The sequence below is a fragment of the Scyliorhinus torazame genome, unplaced genomic scaffold, assembly GCF_047496885.1.
Source record: "Scyliorhinus torazame isolate Kashiwa2021f unplaced genomic scaffold, sScyTor2.1 scaffold_1744, whole genome shotgun sequence".
NCBI lineage: Eukaryota > Metazoa > Chordata > Chondrichthyes > Carcharhiniformes > Scyliorhinidae > Scyliorhinus > Scyliorhinus torazame.
Window position 1 is genome coordinate 2354 of NW_027309471.1, and position 27643 is coordinate 29996.

The 27643-nt window shown below is 48.3% G+C and overlaps 1 protein-coding gene across 1 annotated transcript; it reads left to right on the forward strand.

Moving 5' to 3' along the window:
- Nucleotides 1–273: 273 nt before the first annotated feature.
- Nucleotides 274–27643, forward strand: LOC140407649 (FAD synthase-like; the record flags this gene model as incomplete). The annotated part of the gene is given in 8 exon segments (XM_072494985.1): nucleotides 274–687; nucleotides 689–709; nucleotides 711–1035; nucleotides 1560–1707; nucleotides 6711–6809; nucleotides 24640–24829; nucleotides 27567–27588; nucleotides 27591–27643. Coding segments are annotated over 8 exon segments (1272 nt in total), but the record flags the coding sequence as incomplete, so codon positions are not given.

Consider the following 27643-nt stretch of genomic DNA (forward strand, 5'->3'; position numbering starts at 1 on the left):
CTCTAAATGTTCAGAAACAGAAAGGGGGGAAAAAAAGAGTTCTGAAAATGAACCGGGATTGGTTGCCTTTTTGGGAGAGAGTTCCGCATTTCTCCCGCACTTTGTTTGAAGAAATGTGTCCTGGTTTGGCTCTGGCACAGCTACCTCTGAATTTCAGATGCATCTCCATCTGGTCAATTGCAAGGACAGAGGGAACGTTGATCCCCCCCTTTCCTGTGGTGTCCGTTCCTGGGGTGATAATTGTTAAATATCCTCTCTTTTTGTCCCCTGAAGGGCCACACTCAGGACACCAACTCCTTCTTCATGTGTCGGAAGCTCCGCTCGCTGGGGGTCAAGGTGGAGAAGGTGTCGGTCATCCCGGACGAGATAGGCTCCATCGCCGAGGAGGTGGCCTCCTTCGCCGGCCGCTACCGCTACGTGCTGACGTCGGGGGGCATTGGGCCCACGCACGACGACGTGACCTTCGAGGGGGTGGCCCGGGCCTTCGGCGAGAGCACGTTCCCCCACCCCGAACTGGCCACCCTGGTGGGGCGCTTCTTCGGACAGGCCGACCCGGCCAGCCCCCAGATGAAGCTGGCCCGGGTTCCTCGCTCCGCCTGCCTCAACTACGGGCGGGACGGGCTGACGGGCGAGCGCCTCAAGTACCCGCTGGTCAGCGTGCGCAACGTCTTCGTCTTCCCCGGCATCCCCCGCCCTCCTGGAGCGGGCCCCTCGACGGCTTCGAGCACCTCTTCCGCAACGAGCGGACGCGCTACTCGACCCGGGAGGTCTTCGTCGACGCGGAGGAGATGGCCATCACGCCGGTGCTGGACGAGGCCCACCGCCGCTTTGGCCGCCAGCTCAGCCTGGGCTCCTACCCCGACTGGACCAGCAACTACTACCGGGTCAAGCTGACCCTCGACTCGGAGTGCGAGGCCCCGCTGGAAGAGGCGCAGCGCTTCCTACTTGAGCGGCTACCCGTCGGGGCCGTCGTCCCCCTGGAGAAGGATCCCGTGGCTGTCTCTGCCCGTGACGTATACCGGCTGGCACAGTCAGGTACGCCCCCCCCCTATCCCCGCAGCTCCCTCTCCCCCCCATCCCCCCCCCCCCCCCATCCCCGCACCCCCCACATACATCCACGCCAATCAGCTCAACTACCTTCTCTGGGAGCGAGTTCCACATACTCCCCACTCTTCCACAGCTCTAATACTCTGTTTAAATAGACTCTGTAGACTGTTTGCTGTCGCGCTCTTTAGATTCTGTAGACTGTTTGCTGCAGTGTGCTGTTTAAATAGACGCTGTAGACTGTTTTCTGCAGTGTGCTGTTTAAATAGATTCTGTAGACTGCTGTAGTGCGATATTTAAATAGACTCTAGACTCTTCTGCAATGTGCTGTTTACATAGACTCTGTAGACTGTTTGCTGTAGTGTGTTGTTTAAATAGACTCGGTAGACTGCTTGCTGTGTGCTATTTAAATAGACTCTGTAGACTGTTTTTGTCATTCCTGCCTTAATGCTCATCCAACCTGCAACTGATTGGTTGACACTGCAAAAATATGACGTGTGCTGTGTTCCCTGCAGAATCACGGCTTGGCCAGAAGGTGGCAGCAGCTCTGAGGATAGTGGAGGATGCTCTGGCCCAGTACAGTCTGTCTGAGATCTCTGTGGGATTTAACGGTGGTAAGGACTGCACAGCCCTGGTCCATCTCTTCCATGGAGCAGTGAGCAGGTGTGTGAGTGGAGGAAATGCAAGGGGTGGGAGGACTGAAATAGTCGTCCCACACATTACAGCTAGTTAGATACAGAGTAAAGCTCCCGCTACACTGTCCACATCAAACACTCCCAAGACAGGTACAGCACGGGGTTAGATACAGAGTAAAGCTCCCTCTACACTGTCCCCATCAAACACTCCCAGGACAGGTACAGCACGGGGTTAGATACAGAGTACAGCTCCCTCTACACTGTCCCCATCAAACACTCCCAGGACAGGTACAGCACGGGGTTAGATACAGAGTAAAGCTCCCTCTACACTGTCCCCATCAAACACTCCCAGGACAGATACAGCACGGGGTAAGATACAGAGTAAAGCTCCCTCTACATTGTCCCCATCAAACACTCCCAGGACAAATACAGCACGGGGTTAGATACAGAGTAAAGATCCCTCTACACTGTCCCCATCAAACACTCCCAAGACAGGTACAGCGCGGGGTTAGATACAGAGTAAAGCTCCCTCTACACTGTCCCCATCAAACACTCCCAGGACAGATACAGCACGGGGTAAGATACAGAGTAAAGCTCCCTCTACACTGTCCCCATCAAACACTCCCAGGACAGATACAGCACGGGGTTAGATACAGAGTAAAGCTCCCTCTACACTGTCCCCATCAAACACTCCCAAGACAGGTACAGCACGGGGTTAGATACAGAGTAAAGCTCCCTCTACACTGTCCCCATCAAACACTCCCAGGACAGATACAGCACGTGGTTAGATACAGAGTAAAGCTCCCTCTACACTGTCCCCATCAAACGCTCCCAGGACAGGTACAGCACTGGGATGGATACAGAGTAAAGCTCCCTCGACACTGTCCCCATCAAACACTCCCAGGACAGGTACAGCACAGGCTTAGATACAGAGTAAAGCTCCCTCTACACTGTCCCCATCAAACACTCCCAGGACAGGTACAGCACGGGGTTAGATGCAGAGTAAAGCTCCCTCTACACTGCCCCCATCAAACACTCCCAGGACAGGTACAGCACGGGGTTAGATACAGAGTAAAGCTCCCTCTCCACTGTCCCCATCAAACACTCCCAGGACAGGTACAGCACGGGGTTAGATGCAGAGTAAAGCTCCCCCTGCACTGTCCCCATCAAACACTCCCAGGACAGGTACAGCACGGGGTTAGATACAGAGTAAAGCTCCCTCTACACTGTCCCCATCAAACACTCCCAGGACAGGTACAGCACGGGGTTAGATGCAGAGTAAAGCTCCCTCTACACTGTCCCCATCAAACACTCCCAGGACAGGTACAGCACGGGGTTAGATACAGAGTAAATCTCCCTCTACACTGTCCCCATCAAACACTCCCAGGACAGGTACAGCACGGGGTTAGATACAGAGTAAAGTTCCCTCTACACTGTCCACATCAAACACTCCCAGGACAGGTACAGCACGGGGTTAGATACAGAGTAAAGCTCCCTCTACACTGTCCCCATCAAACACTCCCAGGACAGGTACAGCACGGGGTTAGATGCAGAGTAAAGCTCCCTCTACACTGTCCCCATCAAACACTCCCAGGACAGGTACAGCACGGGGTTAGATACAGAGTAAAGCTCCCTCTACACTGTCCCCATCAAACACTCCCAGGACAGGTACAGCACGGGGTTAGATACAGAGTAAAGCTCCCTCTACACTGTCCTCATCAAACACTCCCAGGACAGGTACAGCACGGGGTTAGATACAGAGTAAAGCTCCCTCTACACTGTCCCCATCAAACACTCCCAGGACAGGTACAGCACGGGGTTAGATGCAGAGTAAAGCTCCCTCTACACTGTCCCCATCAAACACTCCCAGGACAGGTACAGCACGGGGTTAGATGCAGAGTAAAGCTCCCTCTACACTGTCCCCATCAAACACTCCCAGGACAGGTACAGCACGGGGTTAGATACAGAGTAAATCTCCCTCTACACTGTCCCCATCAAATACCCCCAGGACAGGTACAGCACGGGGTTAGATACAGAGTGATGCTCCCTCTACACTGTCCCCATCAAACACTCCCAGGACAGGTACAGCACGGGGTTAGATACAGAGTAAAGCTCCCTCTACACTGTCCCCATTAAACACTCCCAGGACAGGTACAGCACGGGGTTAGATACAGAGTAAAGCTCCCTCTACACTGTCCCCATCAAACACTCCCAGGACAGGTACAGCACGGGGTTAGATACAGAGTAAAGCTCCCTCTACACTGTCCCCATCAAACACTCCAGGACAGGTACAGCACGGGGGTTAGATACAGAGTAAAGCTCCCTCTACACTGTCCCCATCAAACACTCCCCAGGACAGGTACAGCACGGGGTTAGATACAGAGTGAAGCTCCCTCTACACTGTCTCCATCAAACACTCCCAGGACAGGTCCAGCACGGGGTTAGATACAGAGTAAAGCTCCCTCTACACTGTCCCCATCAAACACTCCCAGGACAGGTACAGCACAGGGTTAGATACAGAGTAAAGCTCCCTCTACACTGTCCCCATCAAACACTCCCCAGGACAGGTACAGCACAGGGTTAGATACAGAGTAAAGCTCCCTCTACACTGTCCCCATCAAACACTCCCAGGACAGGTACAGCACAGGGTTAGATACAGAGTAAAGCTCCCTCTACACTGTCCCCATCAAACACTCCCAGGCCAGGTACAGCACAGGGTTAGATACAGAGTAAAGCTCCCTCTACACTGTCCCCATCAAACACTCCCAGGACAGGTACAGCACAGGCTTAGATACAGAGTAAATCTCCCTCTACACTGCCCCCATCAAACACTCCCAGGACAGGTACAGCACGGGGTTAGATACAGAGTAAAGCTCCCTCTACACTGTCCCCATCAAACACTCCCAGGACAGGTACAGCACGGGGTTAGATACAGAGTGAAGCTCCTTCTACACTGTCCCCATCAAACACTCCCAGGACAGGTACAGCACGGGGTTAGATACAGAGTAAAGCTCCCTCTACACTGTCCCCATCAAACACTCCCAGGACAGGTACAGCACGGGGTTAGATACAGAGTAAAGCTCCCTCTACACTGTCCCCATCAAACACTCCCAGGACAGGTACAGCACGGGGTTAGATACAGAGTAAAGCTCCCTCTACACTGTCCCCATCAAACACTCCCAGGACAGGTACAGCACGGGGTTAGATACAGAGTAAAGCTCCCTCTACACTGTCCCCATCAAACACTCCCAGGACAGGTACAGCACGGGGTTAGATACAGAGTGAAGCTCCCTCTACACTGTCTCCATCAAACACTCCCAGGACAGGTACAGCACGGGGTTAGATACAGAGTAAAGCTCCCTCTACACTGTCCCCCATCAAACACTCCCAGGACAGGTACAGCACAGGGTTAGATACAGAGTAAAGCTCCCTCTACACTGTCCCCATCAAACACTCCCAGGACAGGTACAGCACAGGGTTAGATACAGAGTAAAGCTCCCTCTACACTGTCCCCATCAAACACTCCCAGGACAGGTACAGCACAGGGTTAGATACAGAGTAAAGCTCCCTCTACACTGTCCCCATCAAACACTCCCAGGACAGGTACAGCACAGGGTTAGATACAGAGTAAAGCTCCCTCTACACTGTCCCCATCAAACACTCCCAGGACAGGTACAGCACAGGCTTAGATACAGAGTAAATCTCCCTCTACACTGCCCCCATCAAACACTCCCAGGACAGGTACAGCACGGGGTTAGATACAGAGTAAAGCTCCCTCTACACTGTCCCCATCAAACACTCCCAGGACAGGTACAGCACGGGGTTAGATACAGAGTAAAGCTCCCTCTACACTGTCCCCATCAAACACTCCCAGGACAGGCACAGCACGGGGTTAGATACAGAGTAAAGCTCCCTCTACACAGTCCCCATCAAACACTCCCAGGACAGGCACAGCACGGGGTCTAGATACAGAGTAAAGCTCCCTCTACACTGCCCCCATCAAACACTCCCAGGACAGGTACAGCACGGGGTTAGATACAGAGTAAAGCTCCCTCTACACTGTCCCCATCAAACACTCCCGGGACAGGTACAGCACGGGGTTAGATACAGAGTAAAGCTCCCTCTACACTGTCCCCATCAAACACTCCCAGGACAGGTACAGCACGGGGTTAGATACAGAGTAAAGCGCCCTCTACACTGTCCCCATCAAACACTCCCAGGACAGGCACAGCACGGGGTCTAGATACAGAGTAAAGCTCCCTCTACACTGTCCCCTTCAAACACTCCCAGGACAGGTACAGCATGGGGTTAGATACAGAGTAAAGCTCCCTCTACACTGTCCCCATCAAACACTCCCAGGACAGGTACTGCACGGGGTTAGATACAGAGTAAAGCGCCCTCTACACTGTCCCCATCAAACACTCCCAGGACAGGTACAGCACGGGGTTAGATACAGAGTAAAGCTCCCTCTACACTGTCCCCATCAAACACTCCCAGGACAGGTACTGCACGGGGTTAGATACAGAGTAAAGCGCCCTCTACACTGTCCCCATCAAACACTCCCAGGACAGGCACAGCACGGGGTCTAGATACAGAGTAAAGCTCCCTCTACACTGCCCCCATCAAACACTCCCAGGACAGGTACAGCACGGGGTTAGATACAGAGTAATGCTCCCTCTACACTGTCCCCATCAAACACTCCCAAGACAGGTACAGCACGGGGTTAGATACAGGTGTCAGTGTGCCTCTTTATATATTAAACCTGCTATCCAACAGCATAAATCGCTGGACAGCCTATCACGGTACACGTGTGCGTTTATCGGCGGTGCCCCTTGTAGTTGAATGCCCTGCTGCCTGCACCCGCACTGGATGAATAGCGAAGCTGAAGAGAGGTGCCCGACAGAGGGTGACCATCCCCCCCCCCCCCCCCCCCCCCCCCCCCCCCCCCCCCACTCCCAAAACAAGGCAGTGACTGGTGAAGTCGACAGTATGCCAAAGACGCTTCGTGTAAATTTCCCACTTATTCCCCAGGATGTATCCGGATCGTGAAAACCAGCTGCACGCTCTGTACGTCCGAATTATTTCACCGTTCCCAGAAATGGAGCAGTTCATTCAAGACACATGTAAGAGGTAACTTTCCCAGTCTGTAACTCACTCCCGGGTCTCTGTTATTCTATATATAAACCACCCCGAACCCCTCGATTAGATTCCAGTCTGTAACTCACTCCCGGGTATCTGTTATTCTATATATAAACCACCCCGAACCCCTCGATTAGATTCCAGTCTGTAACTCACTCCCGGGTGTCTGTTATTCTGTATATAAACCATCCCGAACCCCTCGATTAGATTCCAGTCTGTAACCCACTCCCGGGTATCTGTTATTCTATATATAAACCATCCCGAACCCCTCGATTAGATTCCAGTCTGTAACTCACTCCCGGGTATCTGTTATTCTATATATAAACCACCCCGAACCCCTCGATTAGATTCCAGTCTGTAACTCACTCCCGGGTACCTGTTATTCTATATATAAACCATCCCGAACCCCTCGATTAGATTCCAGTCTGTAACTCACTCCCGGGTACCTGTTATTCTATATATAAACCATCCCGAACCCCTCGATTAGATTCCAGTCTGTAACTCACTCCCAGGTATCTGTTATTCTATATATAAACCACCCCGAACCCCTCGATTAGATTCCAGTCTGTAACTCACTCCGGGGTATCTGTTATTCTATATATAAACCACCCTGAACCCCTCGATTAGATTCCAGTCTGTAACTCACTCCCGGGTACCTGTTATTCTATATATAAACCACCCTGAACCCCTCGATTAGATTCCAGTCTGTAACTCACTCCCGGGTACCTGTTATTCTATATATAAACCATCCCGAACCCCTCGATTAGATTCCAGTCTGTAACTCACTCCCAGGTATCTGTTATTCTATATATAAACCACCCCGAACCCCTCGATTAGATTCCAGTCTGTAACTCACTCCGGGGTATCTGTTATTCTATATATAAACCACCCTGAACCCCTCGATTAGATTCCAGTCTGTAACTCACTCCCGGGTACCTGTTATTCTATATATAAACCACCCTGAACCCCTCGATTAGATTCCAGTCTGTAACTCACTCCCGGGTACCTGTTATTCTATATATAAACCACCCTGAACCCCTCGATTAGATTCCAGTCTGTAACTCATTCCCGGGTATCTGTTATTCTATATATAAACCACCCTGAACCCCTCGATTAGATTCCAGTCTGTAACTCACTCCCGGGTACCTGTTATTCTATATATAAACCACCCTGAACCCCTCGATTAGATTCCAGTCTGTAACTCACTCCCGGGTATCTGTTATTCTATATATATAAACCACCCTGAACCCCTCGATTAGATTCCAGTCTGTAACTCACTCCCAGGTATCTGTTATTCTATATATAAACCATCCCGAACCCCTCGATTAGATTCCAGTCTGTACCTCACTCCCGGGTATCTGTTATTCTATATGTAAAGCACCCCAAACCCCTCGATTAGATTCCAGTCTGTAACTCACTCCCGGGTATCTGTTATTCTATATAAACCACCCCGAAACCCTCGATTAGATTCCAGTCTGTAACTCACTCCCGGGTATCTGTTATTCTATATATAAACCACCCCAAACCCCTCGATTAGATTCCAGTCTGTAACTCACTCCCGGGTATCTGTTATTCTATATATATAAACCACCCTGAACCCCTCGATTAGATTCCAGTCTGTAACTCACTCCCAGGTATCTGTTATTCTATATATAAACCATCCCGAACCCCTCGATTAGATTCCAGTCTGTAACTCACTCCCAGGTATCTGTTATTCTATATATAAACCATCCCGAACCCCTCGATTAGATTCCAGTCTGTAACTCACTCCCGGGTATCTGTTATTCTATATATAAACCACTCCAAACCCCTCGATTAGATTCCAGTCTGTAACTCACTCCCGGGTATCTGTTATTCTATATATAAACCACTCCAAACCCCTCGATTAGATTCCAGTCTGTAACTCACTCCCAGGTATCTGTTATTCTATATATAAACCACCCCGAACCCCTCGATTAGATTCCAGGCTGTAACTCACTCCCGGGTATCTGTTATTCTATATATAAACCACCCCGAACCCCTCGATTAGATTCCAGTCTGTAACTCACTCCCGGATATCTGTTATTCTATATATAAACCACCCCGAACCCCTCGATTAGATTCCAGTCTGTACCTCACTCCCGGGTATCTGTTATTCTATATGTAAAGCACCCCAAACCCCTCGATTAGATTCCAGTCTGTAACTCACTCCCGGGTATCTGTTATTCTATATAAACCACCCCGAACCCCTCGATTAGATTCCAGTCTGTAACTCACTCCCGGGTATCTGTTATTCTATATATAAACCACCCCAAACCCCTCGATTAGATTCCAGTCTGTAACTCACTCCCGGGTATCTGTTATTCTATATATATAAACCACCCTGAACCCCTCGATTAGATTCCAGTCTGTAACTCACTCCCAGGTATCTGTTATTCTATATATAAACCATCCCGAACCCCTCGATTAGATTCCAGTCTGTAACTCACTCCCAGGTATCTGTTATTCTATATATAAACCATCCCGAACCCCTCGATTAGATTCCAGTCTGTAACTCACTCCCGGGTATCTGTTATTCTATATATAAACCACTCCAAACCCCTCGATTAGATTCCAGTCTGTAACTCACTCCCGGGTATCTGTTATTCTATATATAAACCACTCCAAACCCCTCGATTAGATTCCAGTCTGTAACTCACTCCCAGGTATCTGTTATTCTATATATAAACCACCCCGAACCCCTCGATTAGATTCCAGGCTGTAACTCACTCCCGGGTATCTGTTATTCTATATATAAACCACCCCGAACCCCTCGATTAGATTCCAGTCTGTAACTCACTCCCGGATATCTGTTATTCTATATATAAACCACCCCGAACCCCTCGATTAGATTCCAGTCTGTACCTCACTCCCGGGTATCTGTTATTCTATATGTAAAGCACCCCGAACCCCTCGATTAGATTCCAGTCTGTACCTCACTCCCGGGTATCTGTTATTCTATATGTAAAGCACCCCGAACCCCTCGATTAGATTCCAGTCTGTAACTCACTCCCGGGTATCTGTTATTCTATATAAACCACCCCGAACCCCTCGATTAGATTCCAGTCTGTAACTCACTCCCGGGTATCTGTTATTCTATATATAAACCACCCCCAAACCCCTCGATTAGATTCCAGTCTGTAACTCACTCCCGGGTATCTGTTATTCTATATATAAACCACCCCGAACCCCTCGATTAGATTCCAGTCTGTAACTCACTCCCAGGTATCTGTTATTCTATATATAAACCATCCCGAACCCCTCGATTAGATTCCAGTCTGTAACTCACTCCCGGGTATCTGTTATTCTATATATAAACCACTCCAAACCCCTCGATTAGATTCCAGTCTGTAACTCACTCCCGGGTATCTGTTATTCTATATATAAACCACTCCAAACCCCTCGATTAGATTCCAGTCTGTAACTCACTCCCAGCTATCTGTTATTCTATATATAAACCACCCCGAACCCCTCGATTAGATTCCAGGCTGTAACTCACTCCCGGGTATCTGTTATTCTATATATAAACCACCCCGAACCCCTCGATTAGATTCCAGTCTGCACCTCACTCCCGGATATCTGTTATTCTATATATAAACCACCCTGAACCCCTCGATTAGATTCCAGTCTGTAACTCACTCCCGGGTATCTGTTATTCTATATATAAACCACCCCGAACCCCTCGATTCGATTCCAGTCTATAACTCACTCCCGGGTATCTGTTATTCTATATATAAACCACCCCGAAACCCTCGATTAGATTCCAGTCTGTAACTCACTCCCGGGTATCTGTTATTCTATATATAAACCACCCTGAACCCTCGATTAGATTCCAGTCTGTAACTCACTCCCGGGTATCTGTTATTCTATATATAAACCACCCCGAACCCCTCGATTAGATTCCAGTCTGTAACTCACTCCTGGGTATCTGTTATTCTATATATAAACCATCCCGAACCCCTCGATTAGATTCCAGTCTGTAACTCACTCCCGGGTATCTGTTAATCTATATATAAACCACCCCGAACCCCTCGATTAGATTCCAGTCTGTAACTCACTCCGGGGTATCTGTTATTCTCTATATAAACCACCCCGAACCCCTCGATTATATTCCAGTCTGTAACTCACTCCCGGGTATCTGTTATTCTATATATAAACCACCCTGTACCCCTCGATTAGATTCCAGTCTGTAACTCACTCCCGGGTATCTGTTATTCTATATATAAACCACCCTGTACCCCTCGATTAGATTCCAGTCTGTAACTCACTCCCGGGTATCTGTTATTCTATATATAAACCACCCTGAACCACTCGATTAGATTCCAGTCTGTAACTCACTCCCGGGTATCTGTCATTCTATATATAAACCACCCCGAACCCCTCGATTAGATTCCAGTCTGTAACTCACTCCCGGATATCTGTTATTCTATATATAAACCACCCCGAACCCCTCGATTAGATTCCAGTCTGTACCTCACTCCCGGGTATCTGTTATTCTATATGTAAAGCACCCCGAACCCCTCGATTAGATTCCAGTCTGTAACTCACTCCCGGGTATCTGTTATTCTATATAAACCACCCCGAACCCCTCGATTAGATTCCAGTCTGTAACTCACTCCCGGGTATCTGTTATTCTATGTATAAACCACCCCAAACCCCTCGATTAGATTCCAGTCTGTAACTCACTCCCGGGTATCTGTTATTCTATATATAAACCACCCCGAACCCCTCGATTAGATTCCAGTCTGTAACTCACTCCCAGGTATCTGTTATTCTATATATAAACCATCCCGAACCCCTCGATTAGATTCCAGTCTGTAACTCACTCCCGGGTATCTGTTATTCCATATATAAACCACTCCAAACCCCTCGATTAGATTCCAGTCTGTAACTCACTCCCGGGTATCTGTTATTCTATATATAAACCACTCCAAACCCCTCGATTAGATTCCAGTCTGTAACTCACTCCCAGGTATCTGTTATTCTATATATAAACCACCCCGAACCCCTCGATTAGATTCCAGGCTGTAACTCACTCCCGGGTATCTGTTATTCTATATATAAACCACCCCGAACCCCTCGATTAGATTCCAGTCTGCAACTCACTCCCGGATATCTGTTATTCTATATATAAACCACCCTGAACCCCTCGATTAGATTCCAGTCTGTAACTCACTCCCGGGTATCTGTTATTCTATATATAAACCACCCCGAACCCCTCGATTCGATTCCAGTCTGTAACTCACTCCCGGGTATCTGTTATTCTATATATAAACCACCCCGAAACCCTCGATTAGATTCCAGTCTGTAACTCACTCCCGGGTATCTGTTATTCTATATATAAACCACCCTGAACCCTCGATTAGATTCCAGTCTGTAACTCACTCCCGGGTATCTGTTATTCTATATATAAACCACCCCGAACCCCTCGATTAGATTCCAGTCTGTAACTCACTCCTGGGTATCTGTTATTCTATATATAAACCATCCCGAACCCCTCGATTAGATTCCAGTCTGTAACTCACTCCCGGGTATCTGTTAATCTATATATAAACCACCCCGAACCCCTCGATTAGATTCCAGTCTGTAACTCACTCCGGGGTATCTGTTATTCTATATATAAACCACCGTGAACCACTCGATTAGATTCCAGTCTGTAACTCACTCCCGGGTATCTGTCATTCTATATATAAACCACCCCGAACCCCTCGATTATATTCCAGTCTGTAATTCACTCCCGGGTATCAGTTATTCTATATATAAACCACCCCGAACCCCTCGATTAGATTCCAGTCTGTAAATCACTCCCGGGCATCTGTTATTCTATATATAAACCATCCCGAACACCTCGATTAGATTCCAGTCTGTAACTCACTCCCGGGTATCTGTTATTCTATATATAAACCACCACGAACCCCTCGATTAGATTCCAGTCTGTAACTCACTCCCGGGTATCTGTTATTCTATATATAAACCATCCCGAACCCCTCGATTAGATTCCAGTCTGTAACTCACTCCCAGGTATCTGTTATTCTATATATAAACCACCACGAACCCCTCGATTAGATTCAGGTCTGTAACTCACTCCCGGGTATCTGTTATTCTATATATACACCATCCCGAACCCCTCGATTAGATTCCAGTCTGTAACTCACTCCCGGGTATCTGTTATTCTATATATAAACCACCCCGAACCCCTCGATTAGATTCCAGTCTGTAACTCACTCCCGGGTACCAGTTATTCTATATATAAACCACCCTGAACCCCTCGATTAAATTCCAGCCTGTAACTCACTCCCGGGTATCTGTTATTCTAGAAATAAACCACCCCGTACCCCTCGATTAGATTCCAGTCTGTAAGTCAGTCCCGGGTATCTGTTATTCTATATATAACCCACCCCGAACCCCTCGATTAGAATTCAGTCTGTAACTCACTCCCGGGTATCTGTTATTCTATATATAAACCGTCCCGAACCCCTCGATTAGATTCCAGTCTGTAACTCACTCCCGGGTATCCGTTATTCTATATATAAACCACCCCGAACCCCTCGATTAGAATTCAGTCTGTAACTCACTCCCGGGTATCTGTTATTCTATATATAAACCGTCCCGAACCCCTCGATTAGATTCCAGTCTGTAACTCACTCCCGGGTATCTGTTATTCTATATATAAACCACCCCGAACCCCTCGATTAGATTCCAGTCTGTAACTCACTCCCGGGTACCAGTTATTCTATATATAAACCACCCCGAACCCCTCGATTAAATTCCAGTCTGTAACTCACTCCCGGGTATCTGTTATTCTAGAAATAAACCACCCCGTACCCCTCGATTAGATTCCAGTCTGTAAGTCAGTCCCGGGCATCTGTTATTCTATATATAACCCACCCCGAACCCCTCGATTAGAATTCAGTCTGTAACTCACTCCCGGGTATCTGTTATTCTATATATAAACCGTCCCGAACCCCTCGATTAGATTCCAGTCTGTAACTCACTCCCGGGTATCTGTTATTCTATATATAAACCACCCCGAACCCCTCGATTAGAATTCAGTCTGTAACTCACTCCCGGGTATCTGTTATCTATATATTAACCGTACCGACCCCTCGATTAGATTCCAGTCTGTAACTCACTCCCAGGTATCTGTTATTCTATATATAAACCATTCCGAAACCCTCGATTAGATTCCAGTCTGTAACTCACTCCCGGGTATCTGTTGTTCTATATATAAACCACCCCGAACCCCTCGATTAGAATTCAGTCTGTAACTCACTCCCGGGTATCTGTTATTCTATATATAAACCGTCCCGAACCCCTCGATTATATTCCAGTCTGTAACTCACTCCCGGGTATCTGTTATTCTATATATAAACCACCCCGAACCCCTCGATTAGATTCCAGTCTGTAACTCACTCCCGGGTATCTGTTGTTCTATATATAAACCACCCTGAACCGCTCGATTAGATTCCAATCTGTAACTCACTCCCGGATATCTGTTATTCTAGAAATAAACCACCCCGTACCCCTCGATTAGATTCCAGTCTGTAACTCACTCTTGGGTATCTGTTATTCTATACATAAACCACCCTGAACCCCTCGATTAGAATTCAGTCTGTAACTCACTCCCGGATATCTGTTATTCTATATATAAACCACCCCAAACCCCTCGATTAGATTCCAGTCTGTAACTCACTCCCGGGTATCTATTATTCTATATATAAACCACCCCGAACCCCTCGATTAGATTCCAGTCTGTAACTCACTCCCGGGTATCTGTTATTCTGTATATAAACCACCCCAAAACCCTCGATTTGATTCCAGTCTGTAACCCACTCCCGGGTATCTGTTATTCTATATATAAACCACCCCGAACCCCTCAATTAGATTCCAGTCTGTAACTCACTCCCGGGTATCTGTTATTCTGTTTATAAACCACCCCGAACCCCTCGATTAGATTCCAGTCTGTAACTCACTTCTGGGTATCTGTTATTCTAGAAATAAACCACCCCGTACCCCTCGATTAGATTCCAGTCTGTAACTCACTCCTGGGTATCTGTTATTCTATATATAAACCACCCCGAACCCCTCGATTAGATTCCAGTCTGTAACTCACTCCCGGGTATCTGTTATTCTGTATATAAACCACCCCGAACCCCTCGATTAGATTCCAGTCTGTAACCCACTCCCGGGTATCTGTTATTCTATATATAAACCACCCCGAACCCCTCGATTAGATTCCAGTCTGTAACTCACTCCTGGGTATCTGTTATTCTGTATATAAACCACCCCGAACCCCTCGATTAGATTCCAGTCTGTAACTCACTCCTGGGTATCTGTTATTCTAGAAATAAACCACCCCGTACCCCTCGATTAGATTCCAGTCTGTAACCCACTCCCGGGTATCTGTTATTCTATATAAAACCACCCCGAAACCTTCGATTAGATTCCAGTCTGTAACGCACACCCTGGTGTCTGTTATTCTATATATAAACCACCCCGAACCCCTCAATTAGATTCCAGTCTGCAACTCACTCCCGGGTATCTGTAATTCTATATATAAACCACCCTGAATCCCTCGTTTAGATTCCAGCCTGTAACTCACTCCCGGGTATCTGTTATTCTATATATAAACCACCCCGAACCCCTCAATTAGATTCCAGTCTGTAACTCACTCCCGGGTATCTGTTATTCTATATATAAACCACCCCGAACCCCTCAATTAGATTCCAGTCTGTAACTCACTCCCGGGTATCTGTTATTCTATATATAAACCACCCTGAACCCCTCGATTAGATTGCACTCTGTAACTCACTCCCAGGTATCTGTTATCCTGTATATAAATCACCCCGAACCCCTCGATTAGATTCCAGTCTGTACCGCACACCCTGGTGTCTGTTATTCTATATATAAACCACCTCGAACCCCTCGATTAAATTCCAGTCTGTAACTCACTCCCGGGTATCTGTTATTCTGTATATAAACCACCCCGAACCCCTCGATTAGATTCCAGTCTGTAACTCACTCCCAGGTATCTGTTACTCTACATATGAACCACCCCTAACTCCTCGATTATATTCCAGTCTGTAACTCACTCCCGGGTATCTGTTATTCTATATATAAACCACCCCGAACCCCTCGATTAGATTCCAGTCTGTAACTCACTCCCGGGTATCTGTTGTTCTATATATAAACCACCCTGAACCCCTCGATTAGATTCCAATCTGTAACTCACTCCCGGATATCTGTTATTCTAGAAATAAACCACCCCGTACCCCTCGATTAGATTCCAGTCTGTAACTCACTCTTGGGTATCTGTTATTCTATACATAAACCACCCTGAACCCCTCGATTAGAATTCAGTCTGTAACTCACTCCCGGATATCTGTTATTCTATATATAAACCACCCCAAACCCCTCGATTAGATTCCAGTCTGTAACTCACTCCCGGGTATCTGTTATTCTATATATAAACCACCCCGAACCCCTCGATTAGATTCCAGTCTGTAACTCACTCCCGGGTATCTGTTATTCTGTATATAAACCACCCCAAAACCCTCGATTTGATTCCAGTCTGTAACCCACTCCCGGGTATCTGTTATTCTATCTATAAACCACCCCAAACCCCTCAATTAGATTCCAGCCTGTAACTCACTCCCGGGTATCTGTTATTCTGTTTATAAACCACCCCGAACCCCTCGATTAGATTCCAGTCTGTAACTCACTTCTGGGTATCTGTTATTCTAGAAATAAACCACCCCGTACCCCTCGATTAGATTCCAGTCTGTAACTCACTCCTGGGTATCTGTTATTCTATATATAAACCACCCCGAACCCCTCGATTAGATTCCAGTCTGTAACTCACTCCCGGGTATCTGTTATTCTGTATATAAACCACCCCAAACCCCTCGATTAGATTCCAGTCTGTAACCCACTCCCGGGTATCTGTTATTCTATATATAAACCACCCCGAACCCCTCGATTAGATTCCAGTCTGTAACTCACTCCCGGGTATCTGTTATTCTGTATATAAACCACCCCGAACCCCTCGATTAGATTCCAGTCTGTAACTCACTCCTGGGTATCTGTTATTCTAGAAATAAACCACCCCGTACCCCTCGATTAGATTCCAGTCTGTAACCCACTCCCGGGTATCTGTTATTCTATATAAAACCACCCCGAACCCTTCGATTAGATTCCAGTCTGTAACGCACACCCTGGTGTCTGTTATTCTATATATAAACAATCCCGAACCCCTCTATTAGATTCCAGTCTGTAACTCACTCCCGGGTATCAGTTATTCTGTATATAAACCACCCCGAACCCCTCGATTAGATTCTAGCCTGTAACTCACTCCCACGTATCTGTCACTCTACATATAAACCACCCCGAACCCCTCGATTAGATTCCAGTCTGTAACTCACTTCTGGGTATCTGTTATTCTAGAAATAAACCACCCCGTACCCCTCGATTAGATTCCAGTCTGTAACTCACTCCTGGGTATCTGTTATTCTATATATAAACCACCCCGAACCCCTCGATTAGATTCCAGTCTGTAACTCACTCCCGGGTATCTGTTATTCTGTATATAAACCACCCCAAACCCCTCGATTAGATTCCAGTCTGTAACCCACTCCCGGGTATCTGTTATTCTATATATAAACCACCCCGAACCCCTCGATTAGATTCCAGTCTGTAACTCATTCCCGGGTATCTGTTATTCTGTATATAAACCACCCCGAACCCCTCGATTAGATTCCAGTCTGTAACTCACTCCTGGGTATCTGTTATTCTAGAAATAAACCACGTACCCCTCGATTAGATTCCAGTCTGTAACCCACTCCCGGGTATCTGTTATTCTATATAAAACCACCCCGAACCCTTCGATTAGATTCCAGTCTGTAACGCACACCCTGGTGTCTGTTAATCTATATATAAACAATCCCGAACCCCTCTATTAGATTCCAGTCTGTAACTCACTCCCGGGTATCAGTTATTCTGTATATAAACTACCCCGAACCCCTCGATTAGATTCTAGCCTGTAACTCACTCCCACGTATCTGTCACTCTACATATAAACCACCCCGAACCCCTCAATTAGATTCCAGTCTGCAACTCACTCCCGGGTATCTGTAATTCTATATATAAACCACCCTGAATCCCTCGTTTAGATTCCAGCCTGTAACTCACTCCCGGGTATCTGTTATTCTATATATAAACCACCCCGAATCCCTCGATTAGATTCCAGTCTGTAACTCACTCCCGGGTATCTGTTATTCTATATATAAACCACCCCGAACCCCTCAATTAGATTCCAGTCTGTAACTCACTCCCGGGTATCTGTTATTCTATATATAAACCACCCTGAACCCCTCGATTAGATTCCAGTCTGTAACTCACTCCCAGGTATCTGTTATCCTGTATATAAATCACTCCGAACCCCTCGATTAGATTCCAGTCTGTAACGCACACCCTGGTGTCTGTTATTCTATATATAAACCACCCCGAACCACTCGATTAGATTCCAGTCTGTAACTCACTCCCGGGTATCTGTTATTCTATTAATAAACCATCCCGAACCCCTCACCGATTCCGGTCTGTAACCCACTCCCGGGTATCTGTTATTCTATATATAAACCACCTCGAACCCCTCGATTAAATTCCAGTCTGTAACTCACTCCCGGGTATCTGTTATTCTGTACATAAACCACCCCGAACCCCTCGATTAGATTCCAGTCTGTAACTCACTCCCAGGTATCTGTTACTCTACATATGAACCACCCCTAACTCCTCGATTAGATTCCAGTCTGTAACTCACTCCCGGGTATCTGTTATTCTGTATATAAACCACCCCGAACCCCTCGATTAGATTCCAGTCTGTAACTCACTCGTGGGTATCTGTTATTCTAGAAATAAACCACCCCGTACCCCTCGATTAGATTCCAGTCTGTAACCCACTCCCGGGTATCTGTTATTCTATATAAAACCACCCCGAACCCTTCGATTAGATTCCAGTCTGTAACGCACACCCTGGTGTCTGTTATTCTATATATAAACCATCCCGAACCCCTCTATTAGATTCCAGTCTGTAACTCACTCCCGGGTATCAGTTATTCTATATATAAACCACCCCGAACCCCTCGATTAGATTCTAGCCTGTAACTCACTCCCACGTTTCTGTCACTCTACATATAAACCACCCCGAACCCCTCAGTTAGATCCAGTCTGCAACTCACTCCCGGGTATCTGTAATTCTATATATAAACCACCCTGAATCCCTCGTTTAGATTCCAGCCTGTAACTCACTCCCGGGTATCTGTTATTCTATATCTAAACCACCCCGAACCCCTCAATTAGATTCCAGTCTGTAACTCACTCCCGGGTATCTGTTATTCTATATATAAACCACCCTGAATCCCTCGATTAGATTCCAGTCTGTAACTCACTCCCAGGTATCTGTTATCCTGTATATAAATCACCCCGAACCCCTCGATTAGATTCCAGTCTGTAACGCACATCCTGGTGTCTGTTATTCTATATATAAACCACCCCGAACCACTCGATTATATTCCAGTCTGTAACTCACTCCCGGGCATCTGTTATTCTATTAATAAACCATCCCGAACCCCTCACAGATTCCGGTCTGTAACCCACTCCCGGGTATCTGTTATTCTGTATATAAACCACCCCGAACCCCTCGATTAGATTCCAGTCTGTAACTCACTCCCAGGTATCTGTTACTCTACATATGAACCACCCCTAACTCCTCGATTAGATTCCAGTCTGTAACTCACTCCCGGGTATCTGTTATTCTATATATAAACCACCCTGAACCCCTCGATTAGATTCCAGTCTGTAACTCACTCCCGGGTATCTGTTATTCTATATATAAACCACCCCGAACCCCTCGATTTATTCCAGTCTGTAATTCACTCCCGGGTATCTGTTATTCTAGATATAAACCACCCCGATCCCTCGATTAGATTCCAGTCTGTAACTCACTCCCGGGTATCTGTTATTCTAGATATAAACCATCCCGATCCCTCGATTAGATTCCAGTCTGTAACTCACTCCCGGGTATCTGTTATTCTGTATATAAACCACCCCGAACCCCTCGATTAGATTCCAGTCTGTAACTCACTCCCGGGTATCTGTTATTCTATATATAAACCTCCCCGAACACCTTGATTAGATTCCAGCCTGTAACTCACTCCCGGGTATCTGTTATTCTGTATATAAACCACCCCGAACACCTTGATTAGATTCCAGCCTGTAACTCACTCCCGGGTATCTGTTATTCTATATATAAACCACCCCGAACCCCTCGATTAGATTCCAGTCTGTAACTCACTCCCGGATATCTGTTATTCTCTATATATAAACCACCCCTAACCCCTCGATTAGATTCCAGTCTGTAACTCACTCCCGGGTATCTGTTATTCTATATATAAACCACCCCGAACCCCTCGATTAGATTCCAGTCTGTAACTCACTCCCGGGTATCTGTTATTCTATATATAAACCACACTGAACCCCTCGATTAGATTCCAGTCTGTAACTCACTCCCGGGTATCTGTTATTCTATATATAAACCACCCCGAACCCCTCGATTAGATTCCAGTCTGTAACTCACTCCCGGGTATCTTTTATTCTATATATAAACCACCCCTAACCCCTCGATTAGATTCCAGTCTGTAACTCACTCCCGGATATCTGTTATTCTCTATATATAAACCACCCCTAACCCCTCGATTAGATTCCAGTCTGTAGCTCACTCCCTGGTATCTGTTATTCTATATATAAACCACCCCGAACCCCTCGATTTATTCCAGTCTGTAATTCACTCCCGGGTATCTGTTATTCTAGATATAAACCATCCCGATCCCTCGATTAGATTCCAGCCTGTAATTCACTCCCGGGTATCTGTTATTCTAGATATAAACCAACCTGAACCCCTCGAATCGATTCCAGTCCCTAACTCACTCCCGGGTATCTGTTAATCTATATAAAAACCATGCTGAACCCCTCGAATAGATTCCAGTCTGTAACTCACTCCCGGGTATCTGTTATTCTATATATAAACCACCCTGAACCCCTCGATTATATTCCAATCCGCAACTCACTCCCGGGTATCTGTTATTCTATATACAAACCACCCTGAACCCCTTGATTCGATTCCAGTCTGTAACTCACTCCCGCGTATCTGTTATTCTGCATATAAACCACCCTGAACCCCTCGATTAGATTCCAGTCTGTAACTCACTCCCGGGTATCTGTTTTTCTATATATAACCCACCCCGAACCCCTCGATTAGATTCCAGTCTGTAACTCGCTCCCGGGTATCTGTTATTCTATATGTAAACCACCCCGAACCCCTCGATTAGATTCCAGCCTGTAACTCACTCCCGGGTATCTGTTATTCTATATATAAACCACCCCAAACTCCTCGATTAGATTCCAGTCTGTAACTCACTCCCGGGTACCTGTTATTCTATATATAAACCACCCCAAACCCCTCGATTAGATTCCAGTCTGTAACTCACTCCCGGGTATCTGTTATTCTATATATAAACCACCCCAAACCCCTCGATTAGATTCCAGTCTGTAACTCACTCCCGGGTATCTGTTATTCTATATAAACCACCCCGAACCCCTCGATTAGATTCCAGTCTGTAACTCACTCCCGGGTATCTGTTACTCTATATATAAACCATCCCGAATCCCTCGATCAGATTCCAGTCTGTAACTCACTCCCGGGTATCTGTTATTCTATATATAAACCACCCCGAACCCCTCGATTAGATTCCAGTCTGTAACTCACTCCCGGGTATCTGTTATTCTATATATAAACCACCCCGAACCCCTCGATTAGAGTCCAGTCTGTAACTCACTCCCGGGTATCTGTTATTCTATATATAAACCACCCCAAACCCCTCGATTAGATTCCAGTCTGTAACTCACTCCCGGGTACCTGTTATTCTATATATAAACCACCCCGAACCCCTCGATTAGATTCCAGTCTGTAACTCACTCCCGGGTATCTGTTATTCTGTATATAAACTACCCCGAACCCCTCGATTAGATTCCAGTCTGTAACTCACTCCCGGGTATCTGTTATTCTATATAAACCACCCCGAACCCCTCGATTAGATTCCAGTCTGTAACTCACTCCCGGGTATCTGTTATTCTATATATAAACCACCCCAAACCCCTCTATTCTATATATAGTAAGAGGTCTTACAACACCAGGTTAAAGTCCAACAGGTTTGTTGCGAATCACTAGCTTTCAGAGCACTGCTCCTTCCTCAGGTGAATGAAGAGGTGGGTTCCAGAAACACAACATGGTTGCATAGTAGTTAGCACCGTGGCTTCACAGCTCCAGGGTCCCAGGTTCGATTCCCGGCTTGGGTCACTGTCTGTGCGGAGTCTGCACGTTCTCCCCGTGTCTGCGTGGGTTTCCTCCGGGTGCTCCGGTTTCCTCCCACAGTCCAAAGACGTGCAGGTTAGGTGGATTGGCCGTGATAAATTGCGCTTGGTGTCCAAAAAGGTTAGATGGGGTTATTGGGTTCCGGGGATAGGATGGAAGTGAGGGCTTAAGTGGGTCGGTGCAGACTCGATGGGCTGAATGGACTCATTCTGCACTGTATGTTCTATATAGAACCCGTCGATTAGATTGTTTGATGTGCAGTGTTCTGTTATTGAAATATTTAACCTGTTACCTTCCCATATTCATTCTCGGGGAGATTTATAATTCAGACCTACTGAAGGATTTCTACCATTCAGTTACCAGCAGCAATTTGCGAATACTGGGACTCAGTAGAAATTTGCAGTTAAAACTTCTCAGGTGCAAATAGAAATTGTTTTATTTCTCTTCCATTGATTACAATTTGTAAGCCATTTAAAAGGCAATTCGTAGACAATTTGAAGCTTTCAAAGAATCGCAGAAATGATCTTCTTGCTTCGGCAGACAGCTCGACAATAACTTTTAAAAGTCAAAGTCTGAAAATGAAATATGAATACAGGGAGACAGTGAATTGAAAAAGCGAGTGAGAGAGAGCTAATCTTCAGCTTCAAACCAACAAAACAAAAAGTAACAAACTACCAACAAAACCTACCCTACCAATCTACCTAAACCTCCCCAACTACCTTCAAAACCTACCCAACAAATGGCTAAACGAAACTCGTCATAGATTATCACAGAATTCACAGTGCAGAAGGAGGCTATTCGGCCCATCGAGTCTGCACCGGCTCTTGGAAAGAGCACCCTACCCAAAGTCAACACCTCCACCCTATCCCCATCACCCAGTAACCCCACCCAACATGAAGGGCAATTTTGGACACTGAGGGCAATTTATCACGGTCAGTCCCACCTAACCTGCACATCTTTGGACTGTGGGAGGAAACCGGAGCACCCGGAGCAAACCCACGCACACACACACACACACACACACGGGGAGGACGTGCAGACTCCGCACCGACGGCGACCCAAGCCGGAATCGAACCTGGGACCCTGGAGCTGTGAAGCAATCCACAATGCTACCGAACTCTTCAGTTGTACTGTTCCATATCTATCTTAAGTCATCTAATCACACCCTAATATAATCCTAAACGGGTTAGACTCAAACACGTCTCATTTGACGGCAAGCTGCCCATCTTCAATATGCAACATTACTTCTAATTGTGGCGTATCTGCATACTTGTCTATGTTAAAGAATACGATATTGTGATTCATGAAAGCCAGCAAAAAGTGGTTTACTGCTGGCTTAGCTATAATAATAATGGAGCCTTCATGTTTTAAGATTTTGATAAAATATTAAAACATGCTGCTGTGCAGAGAGACCTGGGTGTGCTAGTGCATGAGTCGCAAAAATTTGGTTTACAGGTGCAACAGGTGATTAAGAAGGCAAATGGAATTTTGTCCTTCATTGCTAGAGGGATGGCGTTTAAGACTAGGGAGGTTCTGCTGCAATTGTATAAGGTGTTAGTGAGGCCACACCTGGAGTATTGTGTTCAGTTTTGGTCTCCTTACTTGAGAAAGGACGTACTGGCACTGGAGGGTGTGCAGAGGAGATTCATTAGGTTAATCCCAGAGCTGAAGGGGTTGGATTACGAGGAGAGGTTGAGTAGACTGGGACTGTACTCGTTGGAATTTAGAAGGATGAGGGGGGATCTTATAGAAACAGATAAGATTATGAAGGGAATAGATAGGATAGATGCGGGCAGGTTGTTTCCACTGGCGGGTGAAAGCAGAACTAGGGGGCATAGCCTCAAAATAAGGGGAAGCAGATTTAGGACTGAGTTTAGGAGGAACTTCTTCACCCAAAGGGTTGTGAATCTATGGAATTCCTTGCCCAGTGAAGCAGTAGAGGCTCCTTCATTAAATGTTTTTAAGATTAAGATAGATAATTTTTTGAAGAATAAAGGGATTAAGGGTTATGGTGTTCGGGCCAGAAAGTGGAGCTGAGTCCTCAAAAGGTCAGCCATGATCTCGTTGAACGGCCGAGCGGGCTCGAGGGGCCGAATGGCCTACTCCTGCTCCTAGTTCGTATGTTGTCTTGTCCGGCAATGCTGTTGCTGTGGTCCTGCTCTGTCCTTGGACACGGACTTGGAAAATGTATCCAAACTGTCTGTTTTAATCTAGTAATTATGCTTCCTCTATGAAACTTATGTTTTGTAAATGTTGAAATCCTTAATTTAATATGGGTAAGACTGGGGCTTAACATTTACGTTAAACAGCCATCTTTTACCGATATGAGGTGTATTAGAAATACCTGGCTTCCACACCTACTAACTTCCTTCCTCCCAGGTACCAGCTCCAGATATACACTGTGTGTGGCGACATTATGGAGGCCCTGATGGATCTGAAGAAAGAGCAGCCTCACATCAAGGCCGTCCTGATGGGTACCCGGCGGACAGACCCCTACTCGCGGACCCTCAACCCCATGAGTATGACGGATGCCGGCTGGCCAGAGTACATGCGGGTGAACCCCCTGCTGGTGGGTCGCAGAGTAACGAGGTGCCGTGTGTCGGACACACTCACGCTCCGTACACATCAGTGCAGAGGCACGGCGGGATTTTTATAGGCCCGTTCGCAGCTTCACAGGTGTCCCTCCGCACGACAGGCGCTAATCGGAGCACAGCAAGATCCCGCTGACAGCACTGTGATGTTTTTACATTCCTGCTGGGGGAGAATTGCGCCAAAACCGACCTCCCCCGGCTCGGTGGGGGTGGGATTTCTTACCTCCCTCTGAGGGGAAATACGGGGGCCGCAGTTAAACACCTCATCCTGAAAGACGGACACCGACCTGGCACCTGGCGGAGCTCCCTCAGTACTGACCCTCCGACAGCGCGGCGCTCCCTCAGTACTGACCCTCTGTCAGTGTGGCGCTCCCTCAGTACTGACCCTCTGATAGTGCGGCGCTCCCTCAGTACTGACCCACCGACAGTGCAGCGCTCCCTCAGTACTGACCCTCCCACAGTGCGGCGCTCCCTCAGTACTGACCCTCCCACAGTGCAGCGCTCCCTCAGTACTGACCCTCCCACAGTGCGGCGCTCCCACAGTACTGACCCTCCCACAGTGCGGCGCTCCCTCAGTACTGACCCTCCCACAGTGCAGCGCTCCCTCAGCACTGACCCTCCGACAGTGCAGCGCTCCCTCAGTACTGACCCTCCCACAGTGCGGCACTCCCTCAGTACTGACCCTCCCACAGTGCGGTGCTCCCTCAGCACTGACCCTCTGACAGTGCGGCACTCCCTCAGCACTGACCCTCTGACAGTGCAGCACTCCCTCAGTACTGACCCTCTGACAGTGCGGCGCTCCCTCAGTACTGACCCTCTGTCAGTGTGGCGCTCCCTCAGTACTGACCCTCTGTCAGTGTGGCGCTCCCTCAGTACTGACCCACCGACAGTGCAGCGCTCCCTCAGTACTGACCCTCCCACAGTGCGGCGCTCCCTCAGTACTGACCCTCCCACAGTGCAGCGCTCCCTCAGTACTGACCCTCCCACAGTGCGGCGCTCCCACAGTACTGACCCTCCCACAGTGCGGCGCTCCCTCAGTACTGACCCTCCCACAGTGCAGCGCTCCCTCAGCACTGACCCTCCGACAGTGCAGCGCTCCCTCAGTACTGACCCTCCCACAGTGCGGCACTCCCTCAGTACTGACCCTCCCACAGTGCGGTGCTCCCTCAGCACTGACCCTCTGACAGTGCGGCACTCCCTCAGTACTGACCCTCTGACAGTGCAGCACTCCCTCAGTACTGACCCTCCCACAGTGCGGCGCTCCCTCAGTACTGACCCTCCCACAGTGCGGCGCCCCCCCCCCCGTACTGACCCTCCCACAGTGCGGCGCTCCCTCAGTACTGACCCTCTGACAGTGCGGCGCTCCCTCAGTACTGACACCTCCCACAGTGCGGCGCTCCCTCAGTACTGACCCTCCCACAGTGCGGCGCTCCCTCAGTACTGACCCTCCCACAGTGTGGAGCTCCCTCAGTACTGACCCTCCGACAGTGCGGCGCTCCCTCAGTACTGACCCTCCCACAGTGTGGAGCTCCCTCAGTACTGACCCTCTGACAGTGCGGCTCTCCTCAGTACAGACTCTCTGACAGTGCGGTGCTCCCTCAGTACTGATCCTCTGACAGTGCGGCGCTCCCTCAGTACTGACCCTCCCACAGTGCGGTGCTCCCTCAGTACTGACCCACCCACAGTGCGGCGCTCCCCTCAGTGCTGACCCTCCCACAGTGTGGCGCTCCCTCAGTACTGACCCTCCGACAGTGCGGCGCTCCCTCAGTGCTGACCCTCCCACAGTGTGGCGCTCCCTCAGTACTGACCCTCCCACAGTGCGGCACTCCCTCAGTATAGACCCTCTGACAGTGCGGCGCTCCCTCAGTACTGACCCTCCCACAGTGCGGCACTCCCTCAGCACTGACCCTCCGACAGTGAGGTGCTCCCTCAGTACTGACCCTCCCACGGTGCGGCGCTCCCTCAGTACTGACCCTCCCTCAGTGTTGCACTCCCTCAGTACTGACCCTCCGACAGTGCGGCACTCTCTCAGTACTGACCCTCCCACAGTGCGACGCTCCCTCAGTACTGACCCTCTGACAGTGCGGCACTCCCTCAGTACTGACCCTCCCACAGTGCGGAGCTCCCTCAGTACTGACCCTCCCACAGTGCGACGCTCCTCAGTACTGACCCTCTGACAGTGCGGCGCTCCCTCAGTACTGACCCTCTGACAGTGCGGCACTCCCTCAGCACTGACCCTCCCTCAGTGCGGCACTCCCTCAGTACTGAATCACGTCCCTTTCGCATATCGATCATCTCTCTGTTCCGGATGTTCAGACGGGATTCGGGGTGGACTCGGCATCTCCACGCGGCCGGTTGGAGTCTCCCCCGTGGATGCGGGGCCGGAGATTGGTGTACTTCGAGACCTGCTAAGGGCAGCTGCCCGCCCTCTGGAGACGTGAATCGCTCAAGTCGGGCCTTCCTCCTACGGTGGCAGAGCCGTTTGGCGTTATTGTCTGCCTGGTGCTGTGAGCCTCGGCCCGGGGGAAGCTGCGGGTGTGGCGCGCCTGCGATGCTTGCTGCAGTCGAATATCAGCCGTGGAGACCCCTTGGCGATTTGCCCTGCCCTGGGCCCACTGGCCAGTTTTGGGAGGGGTGCGGGGTGGGGGGGGGGGGCACAACGCTGGGCGATGACGGCGGGAGGATTTCCCCCGGCTAAAAATGCTTCTTTTTCAGGACTGGAGTTACCGCGACATCTGGAGTTTCTGCGGACGCTCTACATCCCGTACTGCATTCTCTACGACAGGGGGTAG